Source organism: Durio zibethinus, chromosome 20 (genome assembly GCF_047325235.1).
Source record: "Durio zibethinus cultivar Kanyao isolate XHJ-2024 chromosome 20, ASM4732523v1, whole genome shotgun sequence".
Taxonomy (NCBI): Eukaryota; Viridiplantae; Streptophyta; class Magnoliopsida; order Malvales; family Malvaceae; genus Durio; species Durio zibethinus.
This window is the reverse complement of record NC_143181.1, coordinates 1,605,979-1,617,376: the sequence shown is the minus strand read 5'-3', so window position 1 is coordinate 1,617,376 and position 11,398 is coordinate 1,605,979. Positions and strand designations below refer to the sequence as shown.

General features: G+C 33.9%; 1 protein-coding gene and 1 pseudogene across 2 annotated transcripts; both read right to left on the bottom strand.

The window, feature by feature from the left end:
* Positions 1 to 394: 394 nt before the first annotated feature.
* LOC111315339 (bifunctional dihydroflavonol 4-reductase/flavanone 4-reductase-like) lies at positions 395 to 2,730 on the bottom strand. The gene is made up of 6 exons (XM_022916982.2): positions 2,582 to 2,730; positions 2,308 to 2,477; positions 1,824 to 2,018; positions 1,567 to 1,726; positions 1,282 to 1,474; positions 395 to 1,173 (listed from the first exon to the last, which is right to left on the bottom strand). Exons 1-6 carry the CDS (start codon positions 2,697 to 2,699, stop codon positions 966 to 968), a joined length of 1,044 nt encoding a protein of 347 aa, XP_022772717.2. The 5' UTR covers positions 2,700 to 2,730; the 3' UTR covers positions 395 to 965.
* A 2,721-nt stretch (positions 2,731 to 5,451) lies between these two features.
* On the bottom strand, positions 5,452 to 10,867 carry LOC111315337 (dihydroflavonol 4-reductase-like; annotated as a pseudogene). The gene is made up of 5 exons (XR_016330602.1): positions 10,750 to 10,867; positions 10,476 to 10,645; positions 6,008 to 6,206; positions 5,741 to 5,905; positions 5,452 to 5,648 (listed from the first exon to the last, which is right to left on the bottom strand). The product of XR_016330602.1 is annotated as a dihydroflavonol 4-reductase-like (transcript).
* Positions 10,868 to 11,398: the final 531 nt, after the last annotated feature.

Sequence of the window (11,398 nt, the reverse complement as noted above, 5' to 3'; positions counted from 1 at the left end):
CTAATTTTAGTTTTCTCCAAAAGACTCCACAGAAGTTGATAATGATGCCTTCATATCAAGACAACTTTATGTCAAGTCTTCATCAACTTTATGTCTTAGTCAAGTCATAATAAGTTATTGTACTTTAGTATGAGTCATAGTGCTTAGTCACTGTACCTTAAGTGATGAGTCACTATATCATAATAATGAACCTTTGTACCATAGTTATGATTATTGTACCTTAATTATGACTCACCGTCCTTTAATCTTATCCTAAGCCACTTGTAAAGTTACTTTGTCCTAGTCTTATCCTATTAGGCTACTAGTTCTTTACTTTTTCATGTATAAATAGCATGATACTTCTTTAGGAAGTAATCATACTAAGAATAGAAGAAAAAATACATCCCTTGTAACAAAACCTTCCTTTATAAAATATGTTTGGCTAAAAACCTCTCTTCTCTTTTAGTAATTCCATCTTCCTTTTTCCATAGTTACATCTTTTAGCTTTATACTTCTCTTCAATCTATTCAAAGTTTGCAGTGATACAAGTTGAGTATGCTCTGCAGTTGCCATATTATTATGGATCCTCTGCAACAAAAACTTTTGTTAATCTGTTAAACAGATCATTGATCCCTTTCTCTCAGCTAAAGAAAAGTCATACCGCCTTAAGATCATACTAATAGTAAGTTACTATAGTGAAAGACATATCTCCATAAAAGTCAGACCCCCAATTCGACGTTAAGCCGAGAAGGCGCCAGAGTCTTGAACATCGGCTAGAATATCTTGATTATATGTCTGATCTATGGAAAGCTTATTGTTGGTATTATCTTGTCAAGTTTGATCGATCTACACGCTGTTGTTATAGTACCAAATAGTATTGTCAGGACTCTACCATCTGGAGAGCCCAAAATTAAAATCGTGTCAGTTGCCAGAGCCTTGCCGTATTACTTGCCGCTGTGTATAAATTGTACCATTGACGTCTGTCGTCAATTAGTGGTGGGACCATTGACAGCCGTCTCCGCAGAAACAGGAGTGGTACTCTTAATAGGAGCAGGAATTAAGCCTTTTTCTCGGCATGTGTCTACAGCTCCTGTAAACATGTCCTCCAAACTGTACTTAAACTGGAAACCCAAGTCCAACAACTTCTTGGAACTGAAGACTACGTTTTTCAAGTTTTCATCGGCATCTTTGAACCTGGGCACCAATATTTACATAATCAGCCAAGCAACCAAATATTGTAAACAATCCAAGGAAGTATGAGAATTTTCATGCCAAGTTTTTATACTGTTAGAAGTGGCTTACTTCGCAGGAACATTGTACTCTGGGTACTTTTCTCTGAGTAATTTGGCTAGTTCAGTAATGGTAGCAGCATGGGAGGAGCAAATGTATCGGCCCTCTGCTTTAGGATTTTCGAACAAGAATATATGAGCCATGCACAGATCATCCAAGTGAACAAACTGGCACTGCCTAATGATCGAGTAATGAGCTTCATTCCCTGCATTATGTTCTCAGAAATAATTATGTTAAACTCTACGGAAGAATTATTGTGTTATATCCTTAAAGAAGAAAAGGCATTGGCACAAGTACCGGTGATCAGTGAAAGGCCAGTTATCAGGCTGGGCGGCATTGATGGCATAAGAAATGGACCAATAACAAGAGTAGGAATTATAGTGATGAAATCCATGTTATTCTCCTTAGCAAACTCCCAGGCAGCTTGCTCTGCCAATGTCTTGGAGACAAAATACATCTAGAAACCACAAAGAAAAGGTCTAAAGTTTTTTCCTTCTTTCTTTGAACGATTAAAGAAAAAAAATGAAAAATGAGCAACTAGGCCTGTTGCTAACCCATCCAGTCATTTTCTTGGCGTAGACAAATTCCAAATTACTCCAGTTACTTTCATCATAAACGGGCTTCAGGTGTTCTTCACCATTGACAGTTCCAGCGGATGATGTGAACACCAACTTCCGAACTGTCTTTGCTTTGAGGCATGCTTTCATGATGTCCAAGACTCCATTTATTGTTGGCATTATCACTTCATTCTGCAAAGAACAGAAGTATTTGCAATTTGGAAAACATAGCAGCTATTTGCAGAATAACCTTTGACGTATTGCATTGATGATTATTGATTAGCAAGGACAAAAATATTTATCATTACCTGACAAAAAGAATCCTGAAAATGAAATGATTTAAGTGTAAAGTATTTCCTATATTTAGCACCATATAGTTTAGGAAAACAAGTTTTGTTGGTCAACACATTTGTAAAGGAAGGATATCTAGATTTAATTAGTAATATATTTTTGACTAATTGCAACTAATAAAAGACCAAACCTCAGGGTCCTTGGACTCAAAATCCATGGGAGTGGCAACATGGAACACTCCGGAACAGCCTTCAATTGCTGCATCAAAGCTTCCTTCTTCAGATAAATCAGCCTTCCACAAAGTCAAGTGGGAATCGGCTTTAGGCAGCTCAAGAAAGTGCTTCACCTTCTTCACATTATCTGTTTAACAGAAAAAGAAAAATACTTCAGTCAGCAGACCAAAGATACAAATTAAAGTCAACAAGGATTATTTGGTAAACATCATGGTGAGAAGGGAAACGAACCAGGGTCACGGACGGTGGCTCTAACCGTATAACCATTCTCCAGGAGCCTCATGACGAGCCATGATCCAATAAACCCAGACGCTCCCGTGACACAAACGGTTTGAGATCCTGATCCCATGGCTTTCTTAAGATTGATAAATTTAACAAACTTAAATTGGTTTTTAGCTTAGCTATTCACCACTAATAGGAAGATAATAATTGGTAAAGTTTGGCGTTGGTAGCTTTTATAAGATTGGATATGCCTTGGCAAAACCGACAAAGATGGAAACAGAAAAAAGCCTTCATCCATTATACTTCGAGCCATTGATGTTTAGTTCCATCTACCAATGCATGAACAGTGCAGTTAAACTCACGTGTCAACTGACCCAGTCGCATGTGTTTGATGTTAGGAAAAGGAGGTCCATTCTCACGTAATTGTGTTTTGATCGATCAAAGATCACGGGTCTTAATTTTATTTTTTTTACACAAAACCTTATTTACTTAATAAAAAAACAATTGCATCACAATCTGAAAAGAAAAAAAAGAAAAAAAAAGAAGTCAAGAAAATATATATAAAAAAAAAAGATTGATTGAATGAAAGTCGATCGGTAGTTTAATTAAACTGAAATTTTGTTAGTAAATTTATGATTCAAAGTTTTACATTTTGAATAATGAAGATCGGATTTGAAGTTCTCTAGAAATAAATTTATGATATATTTATTGAGTTATCTATTTAATGAAATTTCTCTAATTGTCTCTTTAGTTGTTGATTAACTCTAGAATAATTTTATATATCAATTATTTGATAGTAGAGATTTTTTTTTAGTGACCTGTGATTTTTTCCTTTATATTAGAGAATTTTTCATATAAATCTTGATATACTTTATTTTTTTTGCGTTGTTGATTATTAATTATTGTCTATTACTATAGGTTTATTACGATATATTATTTCTGTGTTATTATGTTTATTGCATTAGGCCTAATAAGCGGTATAATTATTGAGATATGATTCGTATATGAGTAAAGAATCTCACGTTATTAAAAAATTTGAATGAGATATCCTATATATGCATGAAGGACCAAAAAACCTAACAGCTTAAGTTTTTGGGCTCAAATGGTATTCAACATGTATTTATAGGCTTTTTGGTGTGCTCCCATAGGCTCTAAGTGTGATTTATCTCCCTAACAAGTGGTATCAAAGTCGAGATTATGGGTTTGAATCCCAGTAGTATTGCTGGGGAAGAGATTGTTAGCAGATCGAAGGTTGACCATGTATATCAATTTCATATGCTCGAATGTCGGTATTTAAAATGTTAGACTTGAATGTAGCGAGTATATGATAATATGCAAACTTGGAACACCCAAGTGGGCAATATGTTGAGTTAACCTGGAGTGTAAGCTTGAGGGAGCACTGAGACAACTTAGATGTCAAGGTTAAGTGCTGTGACTTAGCCCAAAGCGCACTAAAGATGTGAGGTTGCCTTACCCAAAAGAGGTGTTGATATGACTTACTCACACGAGAGAACCAAGGTGAGAGGTGAAATTTGATCAAAACTCACAAGTGAAGTGATGATAGGATTTACTCACACAGGAGAGTCGAGGTGGGAGGTGAAACTTAATCAAAACTCACAAGTGAATAAGAAGAGATTATGGAGATATTATTTACATGTAAATAAAGAATCTCACATTATTAAAAAATCTGAATAAGATGTCTTATATATGCATGAAGAATCCAAGAATATAATGGCTTAAGTTTTGGGGTTCAAGTAATGTCCAATATATATTTATGAGTTCTCTGATATGCTCTAATGGGCTCTAAGTGTAATTTATCTCCCTCACACTTGATTGGTTGATAGCAACCTAATTGGTAGCCATTATCACATAATTAATCCTTTTTTTTCAATCAAATTATATCTATCTGATTTTGTTTCAAATTATACACGGGTTACTCCCGTTGGTAAGAAAATGAGTTTATTTTTTATAAAACTTGTACAAAAGTTACCAAGTTGGCCTCAACAATAGTTTTCGACCAACTTAAATGGGCATTTTAAATCATGTTGAGTCAATGATTTCAACAATAAGAAGCTTTAATTGCACAGGCAATACTCATCCAAAACATCCATTTTCCTGGTAAAAATTCCAATTCAAAATTGTGTTAGTGGAGTGGTAGCTACCAATAATCAGGTCCCTGACTTTTTGATGCAATGTTAGGGCCTTTCTCCTTTCTCATCATTGCTTTCAGCAGCACCTTTGACTGTTTGGTAACTGCCGCCACTCGTCTCAGAACCACAATATTTTGTGGAATATGAACATGAGATAGGTTATAATTGGAAGGGTAGAAACCCTTTCTCATAACATTTAATTTGATTAATGTTTTTCAACAAATGAAACCCATTAAATTTGATAGTTCAGAAAGTGGGTCCTCGATTTCTAAGAAGTTTGCATACATAAGACAAATCACAAAGTTGCCCTTTTTATATGGTCGACCCCAAATTATTATACCAGGAAAGCTAATGCCTCATCTAAATCTTTATTTTTAACGACTCGAAATGGAAGACATGGCACCCATTGTTGATAGTTTTTCTTTTAGTTGATGTTGGTCTTCTTCTCATTAGAAAGAGGAAGCAGTCCCTTTTCTCGGCATGTTTTGACAGCTCCTGTAAACATGTCTGCCAAGCTGTATTTAAACTCAAATCCCAAGTCCATGAGCTTTTTTGAAGAGAATTCCACACTCTTCAAGTTCTCATTCAAATCTTTGAACCTGACCACAATTGTCACATCAGGTCATGAATCAAAATTCTGGTAATTCTTGTAGAAACTTAAAATCATGCGCAATGAAATAATCCCAATCTTTACAAATTATGTTTACCAGGTCTTTGCTGAGTAAGAACTTACTTGGTAGGAACATTATATTCAGGGTACTTTTCTCTGAGCATTTTTGCAATATCAAGAATGGTAGCATGGTGAGAGGCGCAAATGTAGCGACCTTCTGCTTTAGGACTCTCGAACAGAAAGATATGAGCTCTGCACAAGTCGTCCAAATGAACAAATTGGCCTTGTTTTATGATCGAGTAATGAGCTTCATTCCCTGCATTAAGACAACTCCATCAGAAAATTATGGTAAAAATTTATGTGCATAATTAACTCGAGCAATGACCAACACGTTACAGAAGCTTGTACCAGTGATTGGAGATAGTGCATTTATGAGGCTTGGCGGCATCTATTGCGTAATAAATGGACCAACCACTAAAGGTGGAATTATGCTGACAAAATCGATGTTATTTTCTTTAGCAAACTTCCAGGCAGCTTGCTCTGCCATAGTGTTGGATACAAAATACATCTATACTACCAGGAAAAAAGATAAAAATTAGTGAATTTTTTTCTTTTTTTTTTTGCCTTGATTGTGTCTTCGATCGTTATGATTTGGAAAGTTAGAAGCATCTATGCTAAACCAACCAGTCATTTTTTTGGCCTGGATAAATTCAAGATCGCTCCGACAGCTTTCATCGTACAAGGAATTTTGGTGTTCTGCAACAGCAATAGTTCCTGCAGATGATGTGAACACCAACCTTCTAACAGTTTTGGCTTTGGCACATGCTTTCATGATGCTTAAAACTCCATTGATTGTTGGTTTTATGACTTCATTCTACAAAGCATAAAACAATTTATTCTATGTTTTATCGTTATGTAAAATATAGAATGATGAGAAAGAAGAACTTAATGTTGATTTCTTATCATCATTTATTAGACATTAGGGTATATTCTTACTTTTTTAGATAAAAAATAGAATATAATTACGCATCAGCATTTTTTTTTACATTTGTTAACATGAATTTTGCCATTATACTTTTATTTTCGGACGAAAGTTAATGAAAGAATAATATTTCATAAACTAATATTTCATAAACTATTCTCTTAATATATTTAAAATAATTAATTTTGAATAAAACATAAAATATGAACAGGATAATTCACATGTAATATAAATATACATATGACGTACCATATTAGAAGTTATTATATATTTTTTATAAAATCTTATATTGAAATAAATATTTTTCAAATTTATCCTTTACCCCTAAAAGAACGGAAACTATATATATAGATATATATATATATATATATATATATAGTTTCCATTCCCTCTCTTTGTTTAAACTTACTCATATGTGACCAAAAAGCAAAAATCAAAATTAAAATTGATTTTAAGTCCGCTTTCATTCTTGACTTTAAGCTACAATTTTATGTTTTTATTTCTATCATTTCTGTTTAGTGCTTACCATAAATGGAAAATGTTTAGCTTTTCATCTTTGGTTAGAACTTAGAACTTAGAACTTAGAACCCTAGAACCCACATTTTTGAACATGTTCATATAATTCAAGCTACTAAATGCTAAAGAATTTTTTTTTTTATATTAACACCTCAGGATCCTTTGACTAAAATTTCATAGGTGTGACGACATGAAACACACCCTTACAGCCTTCAATTGCATTATCAAAGCTTCCCTCTTCACTTCAATTTGCCTTCTATAGAGTCAGCTGTGTCTTAGCTTTTGGTAGCTCTAATAAATGCTTTACCTTGTTCAAGTTACCTGTTTCATTAATAAACAAAAATAATAATATCAATTAAAATACTACTAAATTATACTATTACAGGATTTTATTTTTTTATTTTTTAAAGAATAAAAAATGCTTAAATCATGAGTCAACGATCATGGATGATGATGACAAGAAAGTGACAAAAAAAAAAGGGCCCAACCAGGGTCGCGCAGAGTGGAACGTAGAACATAACCACGTTCTAACAGCAGCATGATAAACCATGATCCGATGAACCAGACGCGCCTGCCACGCATACGTTCTCGCCTTCTGATCCCATTTCTTTTGTCTTTCTATTCGGTTTCAGTCAAAGAGAAGGACAAAACATAGTACGTAATAACTTAATACCACAATATTCCTATCTGAACTTTAGGTTTTGGCCATGATTTTAATATACGACGCTGTGGTTTCTTTCTATCTAACACATGGATCTCGTCACGTGGTAGGCTGTCCGTTTTGCACGTTAGTAGTTGGTTCAACCATTGCCTGCTCCTATCCAATTTCACTAGACTTCTGTGTGGAGTTTTTAGTGTAAAAACGTACAAGAACTGGGAACAAAAATGTTCTTCCCAAAACGTTAATGCGGTGCTTCTTCGACATCAGTTTCAATCCAACACGGGGTAGGTTGTGCACATTCTTTCTTTGGAATTTGATATGTGCCTTGAGGAATTGGGAGAAGAATGTTAATAGTTAAGGTATGAAGAGAGCAAAATATTTTTTATTTTTATTCTTGATTTTTTATATTATATTTATTTTTATATTTATATTAAATACATATTTTAAATTTATTTTTATTTTTATTTTTCAATATTTAATGGATATAAATAATTTATATATATTTTTTAAAAAAATAAAAAAAATTTAATTTTTATTTTGTATATTTAACTAATTTTTTTATTAATATATATTTTTTCAATAAAAATATATTTGATTTTAATTAATTTAAAATAATAATTTATATTATTTAATAAAAATATATTTACTAAATATATATATATATATATAAGGTATGATACAAGATAAGTGTTACATTATTTGTTTTTATTTTTATACTTAATAAAAATTTAAAATTATATTTATTCAAATTCTCATAAGCAAAATATAATATTCATCTTTATTTTCATTAGGATAAAAAATCAGATTTTACAATAAATATGAATAAAATTGAAATAGTAAAGTGGGATAAGCCGTAGCACAGCTTCCAGACTACCATCACTAAAAATGACCTGATGGTTACCAATTTGTAGGATTATTGTTAAATTAATACTATTCTAATTTCTACAATTTTTAGTTGTGTCAAAAGTAATTATTCAGTAATATGGGTCTCATCAAGATCAAATATTTAGGTCTCATCAAGGCACCTCAACTGTCGACATCATTACTCAAAGAGTCTCGGAGCAAGGGATATCAGAAGGGTACAATGGTGGGCTGGGAAGGGTGCCAGTAACAGAGCAGGAAATTGAGAAAGAAAATTTGTCATGGTGTTAGAACAGTAAAGTTTGCATACTAACTTGATGAACCAACTTATTTTGTTCTGTAAGCCACATTCTTTTGCAGTACTAAATGAATTCATGAAGACATAAATAAAGAAAATGGCATTTGAATCGATTTGAAAATTGCGTAGCAACTTTCCTATTTTTTACATATACAAAGCATTACTCCTATATTTTCAATGCAAAACAGCAGAAGGCAGCAGGTCAGGGCTCTCAGCTTTCCCTCACGGGCCCAATCGAACAGAGCAGCCTATGGAAGAAATCAAAATTTTGTATAACGGTTCCATCTTTTATCGTTGCATTCTTCATTATGACTGTGATCCCAGACCTAATGTAAAAACCATCTTCTGGTCTCTCAGCTTCTTGAACAGCCTGAGTGGTCAAAGCGGATTAAAATTATCAAGTGAAAAAGCATTCTACATGTCTCCAAGTAAATTATAAAGAAAAGAAAATTCTAGATATACCAGACATCCATAGCAAGGAAAGCAATACTTACATCACTATTTGATAAAATCACATCTTTTCCTATCTTGGCATTCTTGTCAATTATGCAATTCCTTCCAAAACACAAGAGCAAGATGGAGATGATCGATTAGAACATTTTAGAGAGAAAAAAAAATAGATGCTGTTGGTGACAGGCGGTTTTTCAATCTAAATCTTACTTGATCTTTGTATTTTGTCCAACACCAATGGGAACCTTTCCTTCTGCTAGCAGAGATGCCATTTTCGACTCAGTTTGGTAGTAGTCTGCCCCCATCATCATGGTATCCTGCAAAGGAACCATAACGAAGATAAATTGTAAAACTTTTAGATAAAATTAAAAATAAACACCTCTGAAAGAAGTTTGTTATAAAATAAAGACTAACAGTTGCCACTTGTATTTTTGATTCAGAGCGAGTAATTATTATCGTCTTATTGCTTCTGCCCGCTGGTTGACTAGTTAATCATGTGATTTGCTCGGATATGTTCACCACTTCTTATGCATCTTGGAACTTTTGAGATGCATAAGAGGTTGCACCAAAAAAATCTTAAATTAATTGCTACAACCATTCAGGACTGTTGAGGCAGCAGGAAATATCTCCATATTTAATCTCCATAATTTGCCTCTTGTGGTGCCAAGTAAATTGTCTAGGATCTTCTCAAGTGTAGTCAATGGCATTACTAACTCTAAATTGTTCAATTAGTGATGGGCCGGAGTGACTTAAAAAAGTATAGGACCAGAAAGTGAGTCCTGCTTCTAAAATGCAGTTTATCATCAAAAAGAGGTACTATGAGCCCTTGTTAGATACTTTTCTATGGGAAGTAGAAGATGTTGAATCACCTTAAGCTCAACGCCAGACTCCAAACGCGAGAGTATTGTATACTACATTCTCGCAAGAAACAACCATGAGAAATTATGGCATCAACAATCTGCAACAACCAATTAGCCACGAAATAAGATAAGCAAATTTTTAATCACAACATAAACTAAAGCTTAAAGTCATACCTTGCATTTATCAACTTTGGTAGGAGGCAAGAATCTTGGAGATGTATAGAAAGGTGTCTTTGGATCATAAAATTCAAACTTTGGTGGCTGCATGGAAAACACAAAACGTTCAGTTTTCGGGAAATGCATACCAAATGCCATGTTTAGGCTTGTGAGTGGTACATGGGTGGGATGCCATGTTTAGGCTTGTGAGTGGTACATGTAAGAGATTCAATTTGGAAATATTGCAGTGAAATGATTAGGAAAACAAGTTTTGTTGTTCAACACTTTTGTAAAGGAAGGATATCTAGATTTAATTAGTAATATATTTTTGAATAATTGCAACTGATAAGAGACCAAACCTCAGGGTCCTTGGACTCAAAATCCATTGGCGTGGCAACATGGAACACTCCGGAGCAGCCTTCAATTGCTGCATCAAAGCTTCCTTCTTCAGATAAATCAGCCTTCCACAAAGTCAAGTTGGAATCGGCTTTAGGCAGCTCAAGCAAGTGCTTCACCTTCTTTACATTATCTGTTTGACAGAAAAAGAAAAATACTTCAGTCAGCAGACCAAAGATACAAATTAAAGTCAACAATGATTATTTGGTAAACATCATGGTGAGAAGGGAAACGAACCAGGATCACGGACGGTGACTCTAACCGTATAACCATTCTCCAGGAGCCTCATGACGAGCCACGATCAAATAAACCCAGACGCTCCCGTGACACAAACGGTTTGGGATCATGATCCCATGGCTTTCTTAAGATTGATAAATTTGACAAAAGTATGGCGTTGGTAGCTTTTATAAGATTGGACATGCCTTAGCAAAACTGACAAAGACGGAAACAGAAAAAAGGCTTCAATAATTCTATTTCGAGCCATTGATGTTTACTTCCATCTAACGGTGCACTAACAGAGTAGTTAAACTCACTTGTCAACTGACTAATTCGCTTGTTTGCTTTGAAGAACAGAACAAATTAACTTTCCATTCATTCGATTTTATGGCATCTTCAAACTAACAAAGCTTCAATGGCTGTGCAACATGTGAAAAATTGAACTTAAATCTCTTTCCAGCATTATTGGATTAACCCATTTCAACTAAGTCCGGATTCTAGATGAGCTAAATTCCTGCCTGGCTTGGAATTTCGTGCTGCCTATACAAATTATCATTTTCACTTGATTTAAATTCTACTTATGACCCACTAAGATTCAAATTTCCAAACTTTAGATTTGTAAGAATTGCCATAAAATCAGGTTCTCCGTTAAGTATAAATAAAATTGATA

Excerpts from the sequence above, each read along its gene's own strand:
- LOC111315339 (XM_022916982.2), bottom strand. The coding sequence starts at position 2,699 with ATGGGATCAGGATCTCAAACCGTTTGTGTCACGGGAGCGTCTGGGTTT. Across the intron at positions 1,475-1,566 it reads TGGCCTTTCACTGATCACCG|GGAATGAAGCTCATTACTCG; the intron begins GTACTTGTGCCA and ends AACATAATGCAG. Across the intron at positions 1,174-1,281 it reads GAGTACAATGTTCCTGCGAA|GTTCAAAGATGCCGATGAAA; the intron begins GTAAGCCACTTC and ends ATTGGTGCCCAG.